The sequence below is a fragment of the Chiloscyllium plagiosum genome, chromosome 10, assembly GCF_004010195.1.
Source record: "Chiloscyllium plagiosum isolate BGI_BamShark_2017 chromosome 10, ASM401019v2, whole genome shotgun sequence".
NCBI lineage: Eukaryota > Metazoa > Chordata > Chondrichthyes > Orectolobiformes > Hemiscylliidae > Chiloscyllium > Chiloscyllium plagiosum.
In genome coordinates, this window is record NC_057719.1 from 16079804 (window position 1) to 16103741 (window position 23938).

The 23938-nt window shown below is 41.5% G+C and overlaps 1 protein-coding gene across 1 annotated transcript in view; it reads right to left on the minus strand.

The window, feature by feature from the left end:
• Positions 1-6498: 6498 nt before the first annotated feature.
• LOC122553405 (tandem C2 domains nuclear protein) overlaps positions 6499-23938 on the minus strand; it is a 70772-nt gene continuing 53332 nt past the window's right edge. The window contains exons 11-13 of the mRNA XM_043697131.1: positions 21693-21804; positions 16749-16957; positions 6499-7645 (exon numbers count right to left, since the gene is read on the minus strand). Coding sequence (XP_043553066.1) covers positions 7538-7645; positions 16749-16957; positions 21693-21804 — 429 coding nt within the window. The 3' untranslated portion in view covers positions 6499-7537. The remainder of the gene's footprint in view (positions 7646-16748; positions 16958-21692; positions 21805-23938) is intronic.

A 23938-nucleotide genomic window follows, 5' to 3' on the forward strand; every position in this document is an offset into this window, starting at 1 on the left:
GACTCAAGACTGCAGCCCTGAGAGAAAAGAAGCCTAACACTGGTTGTGGTGGAAGCTTGGTGCAGGAAAATGCTTCCCAACAGATAAAATGTCACAACATTTGTTTCCTTGGATATTTCTGCCCAACAGAATTAGTCAATTTATGGAGGCCTCAACACCCACCTGGAGCCCTGTTATTTTCTTTATTGTTCAGTTCTGATCTTAATCGAATATCAGAACCAAAGAGGCAAAGTGACCGATCGACTGGAATGAGACTGGAATGACAGGCACCGTTGGAACTTTAATAACCAGGCTAGATAAAAGAATGTAGACCACACCTCCTTGGTTTGGAAAGTGTATCAATGTAGCAGTAAATGACCATGAGTCTTGTTGTCACAATGAGGAGTGTGTCCTGATCATTGAGGCCTACTATTCCACAAGTCGTCATAAATATTTATTTACCCAATTACACATAGAGTCATGGATGTATAACCTTTATTGCAAGCTTACGGTTTGACAAATGCAAAAATGAATTATTAATGATCACTGTGCAATTTAAACTCCACCTCTTTAAAATCCAAAGGAACACAGACACATTCCTTCACAACCATGCCAGACAGGAACACATATACAGTTTGATACAAATACTATAAGTAGAAAATACAGAGGGGGAAGACATGTCTCTTGATCAACAGCCAACACTATACGTGGGGGTTACGTTGTTTCTCTCAATTCTTTTGATTTTTAGTGATGATGGCATGATTTTGTCTGCAGAGTGACAGGCCATTTAATAGCCAATCACATGGATCTAGGTCTTTTCTTGTTTTTGAATTCTTTCTTCTCAGATTCTTTTGGTGTTGTCTTTTTGTTCCCTCATGGCGGGGGAGAGAGATTTTTTTTGGTGCATGCAGCTGGATGTCTCAGTGCATTACCCTACTCGTTAGTGAAAATGTCAACTGAAGAAGAAGTAAATCCAAAGGAGATGCAGCAAGTACTGTCAATCTTAATTCTCAGATCAAGCAGGTAGGTTCTGATTGGTCAGAGTGTTGTCATGGGAAAGTAGCTAAGTTTGCTATGAATGGAGGAGAAGTATTTTTGCCTGTATTAAACATGGCCCTGTGGATTAATGTACAAGTGCAAACCACTGCAAACCTAATGGCTGATGATCTTAAATTGGCTTCCAATGTAACTCTCAGTATTGTCTGGATTATTTAATAAATGATTTAGATTAGATTACTTACGGTGTGGAAACAGGCCCTTCAGCCCAACAAGTCCACACCAACCCGCCGAAGCACAACCCACCCAGACCCATTCCCCTACATTTACCCCTTCACCTAACACTACAGGCAATTTTATCATGGCCAATTCACCTAACCTGCACATTTTTGGACTGTGGGAGAAAACCAGAGCACCCGGTGGAAACCCACACAGACACAGGGAGAATGTGCAAACTCCACACAGAGACTCGCCTGAGGTGGGAATTGAACCTGGGTCTCTGGTGCTGTGAGGCAGCAGTGCTAACCACTGTGCTGCCAATAGTGCAATCACATCCACTGGTGAACACACATTTCTGAGATTTGTAAGCACGGTCTGCTTGAGCATGTGCTGTGAATAGTCAACTGGATGTTGTCTAACATGGATGACAGTCATTGGGATGTATGACTTCCATAGTTGGTATTGTACTGGCACTGAAACTTAGGGATTCACTTTAATAGTTACCCTAGATTAAAGGTAAGCTTAAACCCTCTAATATTTCCTGGGCAACAGATCCTCCAAAATCTCTTGACATTAAGGGACTTTTTTGGAGGAGTTTAGGTCCAGCGTAAATACCAATCTAATTTTCAATTTCCCAGCCAATTCCCTTGGAGTCAGCTGTCTGGGGATGTGTAATTCTGCTCCCAATGTGTAATTCAAGGGTTTGCTGCTGCAATAACAATCTCACCATTACAATTTCTGTTCATCTCTAGGACTGAGTCTAACTATTCTGTGGAAGTTTAGATGTCAAAGTATAATTGTAGCAATAATCATGGTTAGGTAGAGACAATTAAACTTTACCATCACTCCTTCTGATGTAAAATAAATTCAAAAGACATTGTCAAGCAATAATGAAATTAACAGCAACCACTTTAAGAGAATCAGTTCTCTACACTTTATTACCATTGTAAATGTTGAACAGATTTTCTATATTTTAAAACAAAGTTGTGCAGTAAATATGCATTTTAAATACTATTTTTACAATCAATTTATGAATTTCTTCAGTTTGAGCTTAAATGCGAAACATAAATTCTTGCTTTAAATTGGTCCTTTATGAGCAAAAGTCAGAGGCGTTGTTCATATTTCTATTTCACACACACAGTTTGAGACAGCTACAGAAAGCTGTTCATCATTGCAGCTGTGTAAATCAAAATGAACACATCATGAATAAACACAATTATAGATTTATCTATCTTTAAATAATTCAACATAGATGTTTTCACAGAGAAAGGTCAATGTAGATTCTTTTCCCAGTACTGAATAAAGTGCAGCATGGTGAAGCTTTAGAATTCACGTCACCAAATCCAATCATCAACAACCCAAATGAAATTCAGCTAAACTCCAATCACCTACTTCTTTGGGTATTTAAACCCAAAGCACTATAAGTCAATCTATAAGTGTTACCCAGTCTTTTAATATAGGTTTCCAAAAACTTTTACATTACCCAAATGAAATAAACAACTCTCCAATTTGTATGGCAAATGGATTGTGAAATTGATGTCACATCGAGACTAGAGTATTGTTCTGAGGGAATGTTGCACTGTTAGAAGAGTTTTCACCTTTCAGATGTAAAATTAAAACAGGATCTCTGCTTTCTCACTTGAACATAAAAGATCGCATAGTGTTACTTTGAAGAGGAGTGCAGGAGTTTCTCCTCAAGCTTTGGCCAATATTAATGCATCATCAATCATTCAAAAAGTACTCTGGGCCATCACTACATTTTTTTTGTGAAAGTTAGTAGTCACGTTTCTTACAATAGGTTTAATTGTCTGTCTATATATCTAACCATAATTATTTCAGATGTCCATTGGCTCTAAATTGCTTTGGGTGGATTGAGGTTGTGGGAAGTGCTATGGGGAAGACTGTACTCCTGCATGAGGCTATATACACTGCTCGTCACAACATCACGTATGTTTTCTCTAATATTTTTCAATCATTGGCATTGAGAGGTAGGAAACAGTAAAGTTGGTTTTTTTGGATAAGTTACAATCCAAGCATTATAAGTTCTGAGTTAGTTCAGAAAGCTGGTGACAGAGCACATTGTGCACATTCTAGACAGAGAGATCACCCATCCTCGACCAAAAACAGACTACACCCTACTCACATCCAGTGTATATCCTGCCTAGACACAAAGCATACCCAGTCTAAATCAATAGTACACCCATCCTTTAGCTAGAGTACACTCAGCCTAGAGCAAAGGCTAGACACATCATGCCATGTGGAGGAAAATATGAAGATTGCATATGCACAGCAAATTAGATTGGCAAAGACATATAAATCAAACACTGGTCTCCTTAGATAGGAAGGTTTGATGGCACAGACAGACATGATGTCTAGATAGTAATGGGAATCAAAGAGAAATTATTCCAGCCACCAGCAGTGGGAGTCACAGAATCACTACGGTGTATTTATATATCTCCATTATTACTCAATCCAAAATGAGGCAACAATTCAAGTTTGAGATCTTACTATGTCGATGATAATGGAGAGAGATGACAGCATCATAAAGTGAAACATTTGTCACCATTTTCCATTGAATGAGTGCAGGCAAAGTTTTATGGGGATAAAATATACTATGTATATAACAAAGTTTGCCAAGTTGCCTGGTAACATGGTTTGCTAGATCAACCCCTTTAACACATGCACATAATTGGTTTCTGAGTTCCTTGCTCTTTTTTATTATACATTTTCTAATCAGTCATGTTCAGAGTTGGTATCACACACCACTAGGGCAGGTGGAATTTGATGCTGAACCTCCTGGTCTAGAGACAGAGACAATACCACTGCAAAACAAGAATCCTTAGTATTTTTTATATTTCAGATGTCAATGCTCAGAATCAGAATATGAATTTTATTTAATTAACCTATTTTTCTAATCAAGCCCTTCAGAGATATTATTAAACACCTCTGCAGCACATGAGACTTGAACTTGGGTCTCCAGGTCCAGCAGTAGGGACACTACCACTCTGCGGAGAGGAGAAAGTGAGGTCTGCAGATGCTGGAGATCAAAGTTGAAACTTTATTGCTGGAACAGCACAGCAGGTCAGGCAGCATCCAGGGAACAGGAGATTCGACGTTTCGGGCACAGGCCCTTCTCCACTCTGCCACAAGACGGCCCACAAGAGTCCTTCATTTACAAATAATACAATACATAACAATGCCACATGGTTACAGAACCAAATAAGGACAAATATAACATTAATTGCTCTGAATAGCCTCCTCTTCAAAGCCATTATCACCAAAATCAATTAACTCCTTTAAAACAGAGCAGACTAAACATTTACAAGAAAAGGACTGAGAGTGCAGGAGTGCAATAATAATTAAAGAATAAAGTTTTGAAGCATTATTTTTAGGAACAGGATCCCCACATAGATGAGGTCAGAGCTGAGTAGTATGGGCTGTGTCAGGAATCCAGTATTGTGGAGATATGCAAGATTAGATTAGACTGTTATAGAAAACTTTCATGTTCATGTTTGTTTTACTCATTATTAGTCACTACACTCAGAAAAGTTGCAGTTGTACGAAAAAGTACTTGTTGGTGCAATGACTAACTTAATCAGTCAAAAATGACTTGTTTATTATTCCCTGCCCTCTATTTTAAAAAGCTATCCAGCAATAAGAGTTTTATGCAGTTTGAAGCATTTTTTAGTAAAAACACATTACATTTGAAACTAAACTTTGGATGGATACATGAACAGGAAAGGTTTGGAGGGATATGGGCCAGATGGGACTTGTTTAGTTTGGGATTATGTTTGACATGGACTGGTTGGACAAAAGAGGAGAAAGTGAGAACTGCAGATGCTGGAGTACCAGAGTTGAAAAATGTGACGCTGGAAAAACACAGCAGGCCAGGCAGCATCTGAGGAGCAGGAGAATCAACTCTGGTTGGACTAAAGAGTCTGTTTCTGTGCTGTATGACTCTATGACTCTAAAATGAATTTATGAATCACGTACTGGACACACACATTGGAAAAATGCAATTTGCACAAATTCAAGTATAATTTACGGTGAATTATAAGAATTACACATTCTACACACCACCTGACTCATTCTGTGGCATCCCACTTTGATAATAGAATGGGACCATTCCTTCTTCTCTGATTAACAGCTTATCCTGTCCAAACCTTCTTTATAAAACAACTGGCCTATTCCAGTTAATAGTCTGGTAAATCTTCTCTGACCTATTTCCAACACATATACATCCTTATAAAAGCAAATTACTGTGGATGCTGGAATCTGAAACCAAAAGAGAAAATGCTGGAAAATCTCAGCAACTCTGGGAGCATCCATTAGGAGAGAAAAGAGCTGACGTGTCAAATCTAACTGACCTTTTGTCAAAGGGTCAGTTAGACTCGAAACGTCAACTCTTTTCTCTCCTTACAGTAGCTGCCAGACTTGCTGAGATTTTCCAGCATTTTCTTTTTTGGTCACATTTACATCCTTCCCTAAATAAAGTGACCAGCATTGTACACTGTAGGTTCATGATGAAGTGTGCATTTAGGAGTGGACAGGTCTCAGAAATGGAACTTGGTGCATGAATAAGAAGAGTAACTTGTATTTATAACAAGGACTTTAAATGTAACAAATCTTCCTCAGGCAATTCACATGACTATTATCAAAATGCATTTGACACTAAAACATTCAGGAGATAAGGATGGGAAAAGGTAGGAAACTGGAATTGAGGATTGCCAGATCAGATATGATCTAATTGAATGGCAGAGCAGACTCAATGGGCTGAATGGCCTACTTCTGTTCCAATGTCTTAAGGTCTTAGGATGAGTAAAAGCTTAGTCAAACAGATAAGTTTTCAGGAAAACATTCAAAAATGACAGAAGTCACAGGGAGGTACGAAGGGAGGGAGTTTCAACGCTTGAGAAAGGCATGGCTGAAGGTACAACTTCTCATGGTGGAATGACTAAAATCAGGACACAAAAAAGACAAGAATTAGAGGAGCACTGATATATCAAGAGTTGTGGGGCCGGAGTAACTTGCAGAGATAGTGATGGGTAAAGCTATGGAGGGAGTTGAAAACAAGAATGAGAATCTTCAAACCAAGGCATTGATGGACCAGGATCCAAACCCATCAGTGGGAGCAATGATGATGGGTGAACAGAACTTTGAGCAGGTTAGGAAATGAGGAGCAGAATACTGTCCCTCCCACCATATTGGAACACTGCACAAAGATACAGCCGTATTCAAAGAACATATATCTGGCCCAAGTTATACAGACACACACATGGGGTAAAGGTTCAGGAGCCTGGTGGAAAAGTTGTGCACATTTACGTGCCCGAGATGCTTTAATTTGTACAATATTTAGGCAAGGACAGTATCAGTATGGAAATAGCAGCATGAACTTAAAAACAAAAGAGATTTAAAGCAACACTCCAGTTAAACAGTTAAATAAAAAAAGAAGCATACATTACACTTTCACATTGATAGCCAAAATCAACCATCATTTCAGATGGACAAATTCCAACCTGCTGAGGATATTTAATAGGCAAAACCAGCTTGCAGCAAATAAGCCCATATTCCTATCAAAACTATCTTTTGTTTTCAGAGAAAGTATCTATTTTATAAGAAAGTTCAATTATGAGATGAAGAGCACAGAGTATTGCTCAGATTAAATACTTCATTTTCATTTGGAGTCTTTGTCTAGATACCCTGCTACACAAATAACACCACTTTAGTGTGAAATTCATCACCTGTGACTAACTTGGGATTCCTTTCATTCTTCATTTAAAAATTACCTGAAAGTATTGATCTGGAGAATATTTGGATCATGCAATTTGTGGCCAAGTTGTACTTAAAGCGGAAGTCACAAATTGAGAATCTCTATTTAACTTATCTAAAAGTTTGTGTCTTTAGAACAGTTATTTATAATATATAGGTTTATAAAATACACAGACAGAAGCTGTGAAACTTCCCTATTATATACACTGCATTCCACTCTTACTGTGATCTATTGTTATTAAATTGGAGTTATGAATGAAGAAAGACAACATTGACATAAGTTACGAAGATTACGACAATGCTAAGTATTAGGTTTTGGACATTACACAGTTTGGCACACATCCACAGACTATGGTTTTCAAACCCTGTCCCATAATGCCCTCTGACAAGTTTCAATTTCCAGTAGCGTTCAGTGGCCAACAAAATCTGGAGTTTTACCATCAAGAATGCAACATTATTCCCAATAATCTCTTTAGAAAATACATGATACAAAGACACAATTCATTGTTGAGTCCCACGTTTTTGAAATTTGAGTCTGGTTAGGACATGCTCAGCTCAGCAAAACACTGTGACCTCAGGTGAGGTTCAGGTTGTGCCACTTGATAACAACTTTCTCTGGATTTGCACTTGTGTCCTGCCACTGTTCCAAAGCCTCTCCAGTGCTGTCCCATCCAATCACCACCTGAAAGCAAAAAGTATCTGGGTCAGTGTCAGATATGAATAACTTACCATTAAAACCCCATCACTTTTCCTCCGAAAACCGACAGGATAGTGAAGATCTTCTGAAGTGTAATTGCTGATGCAAAGCAGGAAATGAGGCAGTCAATTTTATGCACAGCAAGTTCCCAAACACATCACTGTCATAACAAGCAGATAGTCTGCTTTAGTGTTATTATGAGGGAAGACGTCTTCAAATGAGGCCATCTGGGTAGAGCTCAAATAAATAAAAAGGGCTGATTACCTTGATGGGATTATACTTAATAGTCAGAGGGAGATAGCGGATCAGATATGTAGGCAAATCAAAGAAAGACGTGAGAGAAACAGGAGAAAATAAAATGAGTTGAATCTTGAACATCTGGCCCATTTGAAAAACTTATTTGTTTTGTAAAATATAACTATGTGGCTGGGAATATGCAGCTGATAAATGCAGGTTTCAGTGTTATGTGAAAAGAAAATAACTTCATCCACTTGACAAGCTTCATTCCATTAGATTCAGTCTAGCACTGTCTTAGTAGGCCTTTCTATGCACTGGTAGAAAACGCTGTCCTAGCTGCAATCTAAAAGTTCCACCGCATTTAATTCCTTTGCACTAAGGTGTTCCCAGTTAATGTTAGCAAAGTTGACGTCCCCCACAACTATCACCCTGTTTCTCTCACTCCTTTTGTGACTTGGCTACATATCAGCTGTTCCATCTCCCTCTGACTGTTGAGAGGTCTGTAGTATAATCTCAGCAAGGTAATTGTCCCCTATTTTTATTTCTGAGCTCTACCCAGGTGGCCTCATTTGAAGACCCTTCTAGAACGCTGTCCCTTAAGTAATGCTAAAACAGATTGTCTGCTTGTTATGACATTGATGCGTTTGGGAGCTTGCTCTGCACAAAATTGACTGCGTCGTTTCTTGCTTTGCAACAGTGATAACACTTCAGAAATTCCTCATTGTCTGTAGAACACTTTTGAGATGTCTGGCGGTTTTGTACAGTGCTACATAAATGAAATGTTCCTTTCATTTAATTGGAATTCTGCAACTTGGACTTTCTCTCTTATAGTTGTACAAGAAATCATTATTGGCTATGCCTCCTGCTGCCTTTGCTCAAGTTCTAGAATATCCTCCTCAAACCCCTCTGTCTCTCTCCTCCTTTATGACATTCTTGAAAACCTACATCTCTGACAAAGTGTTTGGTCAACTGGCCTAATGTCCTGGATCAATGGAAAACGAACCTTTAATAAATACACACATTGGACCATGGACAATGGACCAGCGTCCTTTCTCAATAACTATGCCTGTTGCGCTTACACCCATCATCATGAAGTGCAATGAGAGGCTCATGATGAGGCATATTAAGACCCTGCTGCCCCTCTCACTGGATACCCTGCAGTTCGCATAATGACCCAACCGCTCAACAGATGATGCAATTTCCACCACCTCCATCCACCCTCACCCACCTGGAGAAGAAGGACACCTATGTCAGATGACTGTTCATGAACTTCAGTTCTGCATTTAACAATATCATTTCTCAGCACCTGATTGGAAAGCTGAGTCTGCTGGGCCTAAATACCTCCCTTTGTAACTAATACCTGGACTTCCTGACTGGGAGACCTCAGTCAGTCCGGATTGGGAACAGCATCTCCAACACCATCAGACAGAGCATGGGGGTCCCCCAGGACTGTATGCTCAGTCCACTGCTGTTCACCCTGCTAACACATGACTGTGCAGTGATGCACAGGTAAAATCACATCATCAAATTTGCTGATGATATAACTGTAGTGGGTTTTATCAGCACGAATGACGAGTCTGCATACAGAGAGGAGGTGCAGCAGCTAATGGACTGGCGCAGAGACAACAACCTGTCTCTGAACATGGACAAGATGAAAGAGATGGTTGTTGACTTTGGGAAGGCATAGAGCGACCACTCTCCATTGGACATCAATGGTTCCCCTATGGAGATCGTGAAGAGCACCGAATTTCTTGGTGTACACCTGCTGGAGAATCTCACCTGGTCCCCTAACACCAGCTCCACAGCTAAGAAAGCCCAGCAGCGTCTCTACTTTCTGCACAGGCTGAGGAAAGCCCACCTCCCACCCCCGTCCTCACCATATTCTACAGAGGGTTCATTGAGAGTATCCTGAACTACTACATCACTGCCTGGTTCGGGAACTGCACTTTCTCAGATTACAAGACCCTACAACGGATAGTGAGGACAGGTGAAAAGATCATCGGGGTTTCTCTCCCCTCCATTACAGACATTTACAACACACGCTGCATCCGAAAGGCTAACATCATTGTGGAAGACCCCACACACCCCTCACTCAAACTCTTTTCCCTCCTGCCATCTGGCAGAAGATACTGGAGCAACTGGTCTCTGACAGCCAGACTGTACAATGGTTTCTTCCCTCAAGCCATCAGGCTCCTTTTGACTGTCTCGGTTGTGTATGGCAGAAATGACAAATAAAAAGCTAGTCTCTCTCAGTCTCTCTCTCTCTCTCTCTCTTTCTCTCTCTCTCTCTAATGCATTGAGAGTTGCAGAAATAAGAAATGTAAAACAGGGCGATGTCCTCTGTAGGAGATCTGGGACCTGAGGAAACATCTATAATTACAGCATTTAAAAGGCATCTGGGTGGGTAGATGAATAGAAAGGGTGTTAGACGGAATATGGGCCAAATGCTTGCAAATGGGACGAGGTCAGATTGGGATGTCTGGTCAGCATGGACAATTTGAACTGAAGGGTCTGTTTCCATGCTGTATGTCTCTAACTATGCATTTCCTTTACCACTGTAAATAATCCCTGCTAAACACTGTAGCATCAGAAGCAGGAAGTTAGAATATTTAATTTAGACTGTTTGTATCTAATCATGTGCTACAGAACACAAAACAAGAGGAATTTTAATAAACATGTTTACACTAATAAAAGAAACACAAGACAAAAGAAAACAAAGCATATTAAATTACATCTCAAATTTTTCTGTTAAAATCAATAGTTCAAAACAATAGTTAAAATCAGCTGCAGTCTGATTCCACATGTGCAAAACTTAATTATTTTTGGTGTCAGAAATTTACTGCCCCAAAAAGCACAGACTTTATATCATCCTGCATATCTAAGTATTGAGTGTGACTGTGTGTGTATCAGACAGAAAATACGGTGTTTAATTCATTCATTTGTGTTGGATAGATTGGAAGCCTGATAGCCTCACTTTACTGTTTTCTAATCTGGGTTCTTTTGTTGTTCATACGAGCTAAGGCGAGACTTTAAACTATGTTTATTAGCATAGCACATGATGGCAAGGCTACTACCCTTATCTGTACAGGATTCTATCTCTTTGCAGAACATTAACACATGGCTACTTAGGTCACAGTGGCATCACTGTTGACCTCATAGGCTTACCTACAAATTCCTTAAGCCTGTCTCTACAGCTTGGCTGGAATTTCTATAACAAAATTCTTCCCACCTTCTCCTGACACAGTTGCTGTGAAGCATTTCTGTACATCTTTTGGATATCCAATTGTTGTCAACAGCCAGAGCAGGTTATAATCCGACACTTCTCTTGAGCAGTTTAGGTGGGGGAGTTCAAAACTAGGGCGCATATTTTTAAGGTGAGAGAAGAAAGATTTAAAAAGGACACAAGGGAAAACTTTTGTTTTTACACAGAGTGGTTACTGTGTGGAGAAACTGGTGGTGGATGTAGGTACAGTTACAATGTTTAAAAGATATTTGGATAAGTTCATGAATAGGAAAGGTTTAGAGGAATATGAGCCAAGAGCAGACTAGTTTAGTTATGAGAACATGGCAGGCATGGATTGGCTGGATCGAAGGGTCTGTTTCCGTGCTGCATGACTTTGAATGCCTACCCACCAATCTGAATACAGTAGATGACACACCCCTATTGCTAATTAAACAGTTCATGGATAATCACTGCCGCGTGTTTATTCCCTACAAGCATCAGGGTGTGAATCTCGTTTATCCACAGCATCAAAGTCCCCAATTCGAACATAACTCTGATATGATCTCTCCAAACCCGGAGCATGCACATAGAAGTTGATGCAATTTTGAGAGTTTTGAGTGCATGCACTTTTAGGCTGAAAGTTTATTTCTGTAGTAACCTGCAGAGTGTTGGCCTACAAAAACAACCAAGTGGAAAGTGAGCTTTGGAAACTGCAGGCAAAATGGATTAAACGAAGTGAAAATGATATGGCTTACATTTGCCACCTTTCACTGAGTCAAGATTTTACCTGCAGGACAGTAATGGATAATGCATTGTAGTAATTGCCACCTACTTAAGTGAAGCTGTAATGAATGCTCCCTTTGTTGTTCAATCAATAACTGGGGAGAAACTTCTATGATGCTGTGTTTCAAGCATGACTGCAAGAGAGCTTAAAATGACATTAATCTTGGGTTGTACAATGGAAAGTAATCATTTAAGACTCTTGTTGAATTGAACAGATTCCAGTGAGACTGTGTGATTTAAAAATAGTGGGTCTCCCAACCTACAAAATATGTTTCCACACCCTAAATATTCTTCAGCTGAAGCTGTAAAGAAAGATTTCAGTCAGCTGCCACCAGGCAAAGGGCAGAAACCCTAAATTAAAAGAGTTCCTTTTGTGTCACATATCTATTGAGGGACTGGTCTGTTTACGTACACTGAATAGGTTAAAATAAGGGTGAGGTTCAGTGTGATACATACACACCAAAAGCCAAACCCTGCAGAAGAAAAATTGATGACGTTAGTAAGGAATCAATTTGCCTGCCCTATGTAAAAATAGACAATTATTAAAATATTTTCTTCTGGAGATAATTACTGGACAGAGTCTGGATTTGCTTCACGGGTTTACACTGGGAGGATTGATAGAGAATTGTTGAGACAATGTAAGCAGTGAGTTTTTCAGTGATTAAACCAGCTAAAGCTGCATGACAGATTGACAGGCAGGTCCCCATAAATTCAATGAAAACTTCAGGGACAGGCGTGTCTGCCATTAACTTTGTCAGGTGACAGCTGATTAATGATGGTAGAGGCATCCCATTGTTCTCTAGAAGGAAGTCCACCTAGTGGATCTGCCAGCCAATCAGAGGCCAGCCGCTCTGTACCATACCGGGATCGATGGCCACTGCTCACATAGCAGGAGGCCTAGGGGTGGGAGGGGAGGGTGACCATGGATGCTCCCAAATGCGCTGAACTCTAGGATCTCACTACAACAACATTGACAGGCCCTGGCAAGGAGGATAGCAGGTTCAGGTACGACAGGGCAGAGTGGGAGCGAGAATGGGAAGAGGTGTTCTTCTTGTTGTTGGTGGGGGAAGGGAAAGCCCAGAGAGAATGTACAAGGTTCCAATAACATCACCCTCTCACTCAATAAAAACCAAAAGAACTACAGATGCTGTAGATAAGAAACCAAAACAGAAATTGCTGGAAAAGCTCAGCAGGTCTGGCAGCATCTGTGGAGAGAAATCAGAGTTAACCTTTGGGATCAAAAGACTCTTCCTCAGAACTAACGGTAGCTGGGAAAATGTCAGTTTATATGCAGAAGATAGGGTGGGGGGAGATATTAATGAGTAAACGATAGGTGGGGATAGAGCCCAGAGAAAGAGAAGAAGACCAGATCTAACAATTGAAGTTCTAAATTGGAGGAAGGTTAATTTTGACGGTATTAGGCAATAACTTTCAAAAGCTGACTGGACGCAGATGCTCACAAGTAAAGGGACAGCTGGAAAATGGGAAGCCTTTAGAAATGAGAGAATGGGAGTCCAGAGACAATATATTCCTGTTAGGATGAAAGGAAAAGCTGGTAGGTATAGGGAATGCTGGATGACTAAAACAATTAAGGGTTTGGTTAAGAAAAAGCAGGAAGCATATGTCAGGTATAGACAGGGTAGATCGAGTGAATTCTTAGAAGACTGTAAAGGCAGTAGGAGTTACTGCAGAGGGAAATCAGGTGGGCAAAAAGTGGACATGAGTTATCTTTGGCAAATAGAGTTAAGGAGAATCCAAAGGAATTTTACAAATAAATTAAGGACAAAAGGATAACTAGGGAGATAATAGGGCCCCTCAAAGATCAGCAAGGCAGCTCATATGTGGAGCCGCAGGAGAACGGGGAGATACTAAACGAGTATTTTGCATCAGTGTTTACTGTGGAAAAGGACATGGAAGATATAGAATGTGAGGAAATAGATTGTGACATCTTGAAAAATGTCCATATTACAGAGGAGAAAGTGCTGGAGTCTTGAAACACAAAGGTGAATAAATTTCCAGGACCTGATCAGGTGTACCCTCGAACTCTGTGGGAAGCTAGGGAAGTAATTGCTGGGCTCCTTGCTGAGATATTGTATTGTCGATAGTCACAGATGAGGTGCCAGAAGATTGGAGGTTGGCTAACGTGGTACCATTATTTAAGAAAGATGGTAAGGACAAGGTGGGGAACGACAGACTGATGAGCCTGACGTCAGTGGTGAGCAAGTTGTTGGAGTGAGTCCGGAGGGACAGGATTTATACATACTTGGAAAGGCAAGGATTGATCATGGATAGTTAACATGGCTTTGTGCATGGGAAATCATGTCTGACAAACTTGATTGAGTTTTTTGAAAAAGTAACAAAGGGGATTGAAGAGGGCAGAGTGGTGGACAGAACCTATATGGACTTCAGTAAGGCATTCAACAAGGTTCCCCATGGGAAACTCGTTAGCAAGATTATAGCAAATGAAATACCGGGAAAACTAGCCATTTGGATACAGAACTGACTTGAAGGTAGAAGACAGAGGGTGGTGGTGGAGAGTTGTTTTTCAGAGTGGAGGCCTGTGACCAGTGAAGTGCCACAAGGATCAGTGCTGGGTCCACTGCTTTTTGTCATTTATATAAATGATTTGGATATGAACATAAGAGGTATAGTTAGTAAGTTTGCAGATGACACCAAAATTGGAGGTGTGGACAGTGAAGAAGGTTACCTCAGAGTACAATGGGATCTTGATCTGATGGGCCAATGGGCTGAGGAGTGGCAGATGGAGTTTAATTCAGATAAATGCAAGGTGCTGCATTTTGGGAAAGCAAATCTTAGCAGGAATTATACACTTAACAGTAAGGTCCTAGGGAGTGTAGCTGAACAAAGAGACCTTGGGAGTGCAGGTTCATAGCTCCTTGAAAGTAGAATCACAGAGGTAGATAGGGTAGTGAAGAAAGTGTTTGGTATGCTTTCCTTTATGGGTCAGAGTATTGAGTATAGGAGTTGGGAGATCATCTTGTGGCTGTACAAGATGTTGGTTAGGTCATTTTTGGAATATTGCGTGCAATTCTGGTCTCCTTCCTATTGGAAGGATGATGTGCAACTTGAAAGGGTTCAGAAAAGATTTACAAGGATGTTGCCAGGGTTGGAGGATTTGAGCTATAGGAAGAGGCTGAATAGGCTGGGGCTGTTTTCCCTGGAGTGTCGGAGGCTGAGGGGTGACCTTATAGAGGTTTATAAAACCATGAAGGTCATGGATAGGATAAATAGACAAAGTCTTTTCCCTGGGGTGGGGGAGTCCAGAACTAGAGGACATAGGTTTAGGGTGAGAGGGGAAAAATATAAAAGGGACCTAAGGGGCAACATTTTCACGCAGAGGGTAGTGCGTGTATGAACTGAGCTGCCAGAGGAAGTGGTGGAGGCTAGTACAATTGCAATATTTAAAAAACTTCTGGAAGTGTATATGAATAGGAAAGGTTTCGATGGATATAGGCCAAGTATTGGCAAATGGGACTAGATTAGGTTGGGATATCTGGTCAGCATGGACGAGATGGACCAAAGGGTCTGTTTCCGTGCTGTATATCTCTATGACTCTGTGACTCAAACAGTTGGACAGACAAAAGAGTGAATAATGATCTGGCTAGGAGAGTGAGTAGCTATTAATGGCGACTGTTAGTGGCTCACAATGGGTTATGTGTAATAGCAGAGTATATAATAACAAGGCCTGGGATGTAGGGGTTAGGGTAAGGACATGGGAGAGCTCAAGCCCAAAAATTGTTGAACGCGATATTAAGTCAGAAGGCTGCAGGGTCCCTAGTGGAAAATGAGGTGTTCTTCCAGTTTGCTCTAAGCTTCACTGGGGCACAGAGGTGTTGGCCAAACACCAGGGTGGTGTGTTGAAGAGGCAGGTAACTGGAAGCTTAGTGTCTTTTTTGCAGACAGAATGTAAATGTTCTGTGAAGCAGTCACCCAATTTACTATTTGAATCTCCAGTGAAGAAGAGACCACATTGTGAGCAGTGAATGCAGTAGACCAGATTGTGAGAAGTGCAGGTAAAGTGCTGCTTCACCTGAAAGGTATTTTTGAGCCTTGGATTCTGAGGGGGGAGGAGATCAATAGGCAGGTGTTACACCTTCTGCCGTTGCAGGGGAAGGCACCATGGGGCTGTGTGGGCGTTATTTAGAGTGTAGAAGGAGTGGACCAAGGTGTCCTGGAGGGAATGGTCCCTGCAGAAGGCTTAAAAGGGAGAGGAGGGGAGTATGTGTCTGGTGGTGGCAACTCACTGAAGGTGGCAGAGTGGCTAATGATCCTCTCCATGGGGATAACAGGTAAGAACAAGGGGCACCTATCGCTATTGTGAAGGAAGAGAGTGAGTAAGGGCTGAAGTACAGGACATGGGCTGGACACAGCTGAGGGCACAACAGTGCTGGGGAGTCCTTGGTTGAGAAAGAAGATGGACATTTTGGAGGCTCCCTTGTCGAATAGCCCCCTTCTGCACTGTAACAATTTTGTTGTTCTTTACTATTATCTGTTTTTATTTCAAAATGTGGATTTGTTGACTCATTCAGGTATATCTGCAAATGGACGTCCTTCATCTTCATCTCAGTCAAAAGATCACAAGGACCACTGGAGTGGCCTTAGACGGGATCTGTCTATGGATATATTCTATCACCTGTCCCCCTGGATACTCAAACAACAGAAAGTGTAAAAGTGGAAGGAAAGGCTTAAATGTCAGTAGGTAAACCGTATCCTCGATAACTAATGCTTTGTTGGAAAGTGAGTTTTGAACCAAGTCTCAAGATAAGTTTAGGCTCACTTCCCACTCATAAATATTACCAATGGTGGTGTATCAGCTGGCATTACCTGTCCCAAGCAGTGTTTTCTTCTTACTGAACTGCGACTGTAAAGTTTCAGGTTGAAACTGACTCTCTGGAGATGGAGCTCATTCTGAATAACAGGAAACAGGAATGTTTCTCCCCATTTCACTTGACCATTCGCAGCTTTCAGAGGGCGCGTCTTCTTCTTGTCAAACAGCCCATCCCTGGTTTCCATTATTGCCTTCACGTAGAAATCTAGATTGGAGAGGTGTTGGGGTTGGGGGCAGGTGAGAAGAGATAATAAATACTTCGGAATATTACAGAATGAATCTGACTTGGTTCAAGTTCCTTCCACTTGTCATGATTTCCTGGAAACATTATATTTAGATTGCACTTCCATCTTCAGAAAATATTCATTCAGCAAGGAAAATAAGAGATTTCAATGCCTGATTCAAAATTTCATTCCCAGAAGTATAAATATACAAATACTCTGCTTGGATTCCTTCCAGTGAGTGTATGTTTATCCTCAATACAAAGGAACCTCGATTATCCAAATATCAATTATCCGAAATTTCGGATTATCCAAAGAAGGTCTCAAGGTCCCGATTGAAACACTACATCAAAGAGGTGTTTCCAACACTGATCGTGTCTTTTGTTTACAATGATTAAAAATGAACTCAGCTGACTGAAATGCTGCCGAGAACTGTCCTGGACATTGATGGGAGCCCAGGCAACATCTCCAAATGACTGACCTCCCATCCCCTCTTTCTCTCTCTCTCTCCCGACACTTTCCCTGGAGTTCTACACAGGGGTGTACCCTAAGCCTCTTTTCCCCAGATAATCTCTCCAACGTTGTAACATTGTCCTGTACAGGGCAGAGGTGGAACTTGTCAAAGTGTCATAGCAAAACGTTGTGCGTGCGTGTGTGTGCATGCGAGCTATTTTGAGACTCACCCCCCCCCTCCACCCCCCAAAGGCAGCAGCAGTCTTACTGTTGGTGTCCAGTTCAGCTGCCCGGGGGATGGGGGGGGACGGGGATGGACGGTGGGTGAGATAGCAGAGGGGTGAAGGTAGCAGACTGGGGGGTGGTGGCAATGGTGGGAGGGGCTGGACAGGGAAGCAGGGTCTCGTGCGCAGTGTGCTGCTGCCTAGTCTCCTTAATGGGGTGTGGACTTAGCAAGTGTTCACTGTGTCAATCCCATTGAACTGATTGGGGTGGGGGGAGGCTTCAGCAATGCTGCAGGTCCTTTATACACAAGTGTGTGTCTGCTCAAAAACAAACCCTGAGACAGAGAGAGGGAGCAAGGCAAGCAGAGCGAGGGGAAAGGAAACTTCAGAAAACTCTGAGCCACAGAGGAGAGGTCTTGAATCAATTAACCAAACAAAATACTGCCCGCCCATCTTGTTTGGATAATCGAGGTTCCTCTGTATGCTCCAATCAAAGGTCAGGGTTTGAAATACAAAATATCAACAAACTTAAATAATGCTGAAAACAAAAGCATAGTTTGCCAAAACTTTTCTTTTTTGTTCATCGAACTGGTACATTGGCCATGATAACACCTCTACCAATCAAAATCCATTTGCCAACCAATCAGCAATCACTTCTTAACAGATTATACAATGTCAGGACTGGCCATTAACAGGTCCAGGCAGCGGCCCGTGGAGGGGGTTGTTAGGGCCAACTGCCTGCCCCTCTTCCCCGTTTACATTAGGGCCCGGGTGTCCTTGGAGAAGGAGCACGCGGATTCCACCAACACCCTGGAGTTGTTCAGGGAGAGGTGGGCGCCACAGGGAGTGGAGTGCATTATTTCCCCTGCCAACTCTATTTTGATTTAATCCCTGCCCTCCCCTTCACTGTTTGATCACACAGCATTGCCCTTTGTGAAGGGCACTGCTTGTCACTGGCCACTCGGGTGTTTTCCTATCTTCCTGGTGGTGGAAATTGAATAAAGATTCGTACACCTTGTGTCTCTCACTGTGTCTCACACCTGCACACAGACAACATGGGTGTTGGGGGATAAATGAAAAAAAAAATACAATGTCAGGTTCTCTTTACTTTGGTATTCTTTCAAATCATCTTGACAAACACAAGATGAATAGGCTTCAGCAAAAATTGTATCTTTTTCCAGTAATACTCAATTGTTGTACTAACTACAGCCAAGTGTATACCCACAAACATCAAAACAGACACTTTGGTGACACTCCCAGATGAGTTAAACAAGTCGGTTGAAAATTTCATCTTTTGCTTAAATCAGCTTCAATGTATCACTGGGTCCCAACTAAATATACAATTCATAGTTACATTAAGGTTGCCAAATTGATAAGGCCATGCTTAAGTACCATGTCCTTCTCAAATCACTGGATTAAAAATAAGATAATAAAGCCATTGGAGAGGAGGCAGAAAAGACTTACAAAGCTGAAACCAGAAAGCAATGCTATAGACTTAAGAAGATTTTTTAAATTATTAAAGGTTTTGTTTGAGTGGATACAGAAAAAAAGGGGTAGAGTTTCGTGGAGGAGACAGGTGGGTCAACGCAAATGCCACCTTGATAAGGCCCCAGCCACCACAGTCATGCTTGGGTGTGTGGAAGCAAGATGGACTGGGGTCCATCACCTCCAGACGCAGGTCTGAAGCACCAACAGATGTGGGTGGATAGTCAAGCCAGCTGAAATGCCCAATTCAGTTTACTAGGATATCAGAACAGGTTTATTAATGTCAGACCCTCATGAACAATTGATATGGTGCTTACATGTAGCTAACACCATGGGAAATACCCAGAACAGAACATGGAGCTCTAAATCTTCTTTATTGTTCTGATAAAGTTCTTTAAAACTGTCGGTCAGCAGTGAAGGCCTTTGGAGGTAGCTGATAAATTTATTCTGAAAGATGGTCACTGGACTCAAAACATTAACTCTGCTTTCCCTTCACAGATCCTGCCAAACTTGCTGAGTTTCTCCAGAAATTTCTGTTTTTGAATTGTTAAATTTGACTGCCCTGAGAAATTCATCATGATGAATCTAAGGCTCCATGAAGTTTGCTTGCAGGCCATGAAGTTCAATCATTTTCAGTCTCATCTTTGAAGATTAGATGCTCAGGATAAAATGCCAGACACGGAGGAACTCACTCGAGCTGGCCTGATAAACATCAACAGAACCTCAGGAAAGCCACAACAGAGTTGGGCCGGTCATCCAGCCAGATCGACTGATGCTGGCCTGTGGAAACCAATCTTGTACGGGGAGCTGAAATGTGGGGCGCACTCTCTCAATGGTCAAAGGAACCTGTACATGGAAACCCTGAAAACTCCATTAAGAATTTTGATATGGACATCAGGTTCTGGGCGAGGGTTATCCAGGATCACTGCTCCTGACACAGACAAGTAAAAAAATGTTGTGGCTTCCTCAAAAGTGAGTGCATATCAGACGCAGAGGGCCAAAGCAAGGGGAGAGATCATGAAGCAGCACACCATGTTGAAAATCATGGTCTGTGATATTCTGTTCTGCTTGAAGCAGAAGGGTCACACACACCCTCAGATGATGAACATAAATGACTATGTCTCAAAGGACAAATAAGGAAAGAAAGGACTTCAGCAGAGAAATATACATCCATTAACAACACCCCACCTTTGAATGAACATCTAATACACAATGAACATCTAAGAATAGCCTCTGAGGATATGCAAAAGGAATTATGTCATTCACTTTTATTTATTTGCAAAATATGGGTGTCACTGACTCCACCAGCATTTCTTGCCCATCTCCAATTCCCCAGAGTGCAGTGAAGAAGCTATCATGTTGCTGTGGGACTCAAGTCACATGTAGACCAGACCAGGTGGTTTCCATCCCTAAAGGACATTAGTGAACCAGACAGGTTTTCCAACAATTGACAACGGTTTCATGTTCATTTGTTGCAGGATTTTAAATTCAATTTAATTCAAATTGCACCTTCTGCCAAACACAAATCCTGAGAACATTAACTGGGACTCTGGATTAACAGTCTAGCAATAATATCCTCGGTCATCACCTCCCCAAAGCCAAGGTAACATCAGAATACATGGAGCTAAAGCTTAAATCTTTAAGGCTTTGATAGGTTATAGAAATGTAGAAAATATAGAATATAGGAGCAGGAGTATGTCATTCAGTATGATCATAGCTTATTATCCAACTCAATACTCTCTTCCCACATTCTTTGGCTGTTTTTTCTTTGCTTTGTAAGTAGTTATGTTTAATAAAGGCTGGTAACATTTGCACAGTTGAAAGTTGGTTTCACTTTACTACATTCCGTAAATTGCTGAAGGTTTATCCAACCCCAGTCATAGAATCCCTACACTGTGGAAACAGACCATTCAGCCGAACAAGTCTGCACCGACTCTCTGAACAGCGTCTCACCCAGACTCACCTCCCCTACCCTCTCCCTGTAACCCTACATTTCCCATGGCTAATCCACCTAGCTTACACATCCCTGGACACCTACGGCAATTAAGAATGGCCAATCCACCTAACCTACACAACTTTGGACTGAGGGAGGAAACCAGAATACATGGAGGAAACCCACACAGACACAGGGAGAATGTGCAAACTCCACACAGACAGTCATGCGAGGTTGGAATTGAACTCGGGTCCCTGGTGCTGTGAGGTAACATGCCGCCCAATCTCTGGTCCTTTCCAGCTCTCATTTACCTGAGGGCCACTGCAAGCTCAAGTAGCAGGGTCAAACGTTACTGACTCTATGAGCCACACTGGCCCGATATTCATGAGGCCTCAGGCCTAATATCAGTCCCCTAGGGCCTCACCATTGAGGTGTTGGGATTGTACTCTGTCACCTTCCCCACTCCTAATTCAAAGATGACCATCTCCAAAGTTCTACACCAATTCTGTCATCCCCAGCCCAAGCCCTTCCAATCCATATATTTTATTGCTGAAAAATGTTACAAATATCAACTATTAACGGTCTCATTACTTGGTGATGGACAAAGTCTGTGTTAACACCTACTCAGTGTCAGAGGAGAAGAACTTGGCAGATTCTGTGCTTCCAGGATTTGCAGCTGGATCCGATTGCTGACAGCTTGGAAACATGTTCCTACTTGCAGAAGTGAATGGCAGTTCTGGGTGAAAATAGAAGGAGAAAAAGATTTATACTTCAACAGGGAATCAGAAAAATTGGAAAAAACAAGTGGAACGACAAAGAAAAGAAAGTGACAATACAAGTTCCCCCTTTCCATTGCATAGAAAAACTTGGAAATGAATTCCTAAGTGGGTTTTGAAGGATCAGAGATTGCAAAGATTGTGCTGACTTCACCCACAATAATATCAAACTTGAGTTGATTGACAGTGGTTACGGCTCTATCTGATTGAAACATGTCCATGTCCAATGTGGATCTTAAACAGGACCTGCAATGGGACACGGCTCCTGGTGGATTGTATAAATGATAACAAAAATAGCAGCTTTCATTTATTGAGCAGAAGCCAAATCCTTCACGCTTCAGGACAAATCATTCACCTTTTTTTTAAAAATGAGCTTCCTGGGTGTCCAGATGATCTGGAAATTATGTTTAGAAAGCAGCTACAGTAAAATGCAACAGGTTTTACATATTAATCCGGGACTGGCTCACACATGCCAGTTTGGAAGACAAATATCAAATACCTTTTAAATTGAGAGCAATTTCTCCCTGGGTCAACCGGTTTTGTAGGTATGTATTAAATCTATCTACCGGAACACGAAAAATCTCAATGTGATGTAAATCATGTCCTGCAATACCAGAAGGACCACTGCTGTATTATTAACTTTGATGTTAGTGTCACAATTTTAGATTGAAAAACATCAGACACTTAGCTCATTCTCACTGCTTCTTTACTATATTCCTTTTATTTAAATTATACTATACCTTCCCTAAAGCACGGTAGCACAGTGGTTAGCACTGCTGCCTCACAGTGCTAGAGACCCGGGTTCAATTCCCGCCTCAGGTGACTGACTGTGTCTGTGTGGGTTTCCTCCGGGTGCTCCGGTTTCCTCCCACAGTCCAAAGATGTGCAGGTCAGGTGAATTGGCCTTGCTAAATTGCCTGTAGTGTTAGGTTAGGGGTATGGGTGGGTTGCGCTTCGGTGAGTCGGGTTGGGCTGAAGGGCCTGTTTCCACACTATAAGTAATCTAAATTGTGCTCCTTGTTCTTTTTAATCTCATTTTTTAGTCCTCTGATCATCTACTTTGTAGTAACTTTGGGGAAAGGGTTTACCGTTTTTTTACTTTCTATCATGTGATTGAGTGACAAATGCTTAAAGGATCACTAACATTTTATAATTCACTGTAAGGGTTCCGATCGGGGTTAAAGGGCTCCTGAATGGGAAAATAAACAGCTGATTCAGAAAGACAAATGTCTGCGTGGGTTTGCTCCGGGTGCTCTGGTTTCCTCCCACAGTCCAAAGATGTGCAGGTCAGGTGAATTGGCTATACTAAATTGCCCGTAGTGTTAGGTTAGGGGTATGGGTGGGTTGAGCTTCGGTGAGTCGGGTTGGGCTGAAGGGCCTGTTTCAAACACTGTAAGTAATCTAAATTGTGCTCCTTGTTCTTTTTAATCTCATTTTTTAGTCCTCTGATCATCTACTTTGTAGTAACTTTGGGGAAAGGGTTTACCGTTTTTTTACTTTCTATCATGTGATTGAGTGACAAATGCTTAAAGGATCACTAACATTTTATAATTCACTGTAAGGGTTCCGATCGGGGTTAAAGGGCTCCTGAATGGGAAAATAAACAGCTGATTCAGAAAGACAAATGTCTGCGTGGGTTTGTTCTGGGTGCTCTGGTTTCCTCCCACAGTGCAAAAATATGCAGGTTAGGTGGATTGGCCAAGCTAAATTGCCCCATAGTATCCAGGGATGTGCAGGTTAGATGGATTAGCCGATGGAAATGCAAAATTACAGGGAGAGGGTAGGGGGTTGGGTCTGGGTGGGATGATCTTCGTAAGGATCATTGTGGACCTGATGGGCTGAATGGCCTGCTTCCACACTAGGAATTTTATGATTCTTTTAATGCTCAATGCACAAGACATTAAGTGAGATAGAAGTGATGTTAAAAAAGAACAGAAACTGATTGGAAACAGAAAATGTTGGAAGTAAATGACTAAGGGTGTAGGTGTGTTGTGTTGATATAGGTCTATTATTTTAATAATAGCAATATATAAATAAAGAACTGCAGCTGCTGGAAACCTGTAACAAAAACAGACAGTGCTGGAGAAAGCAGTT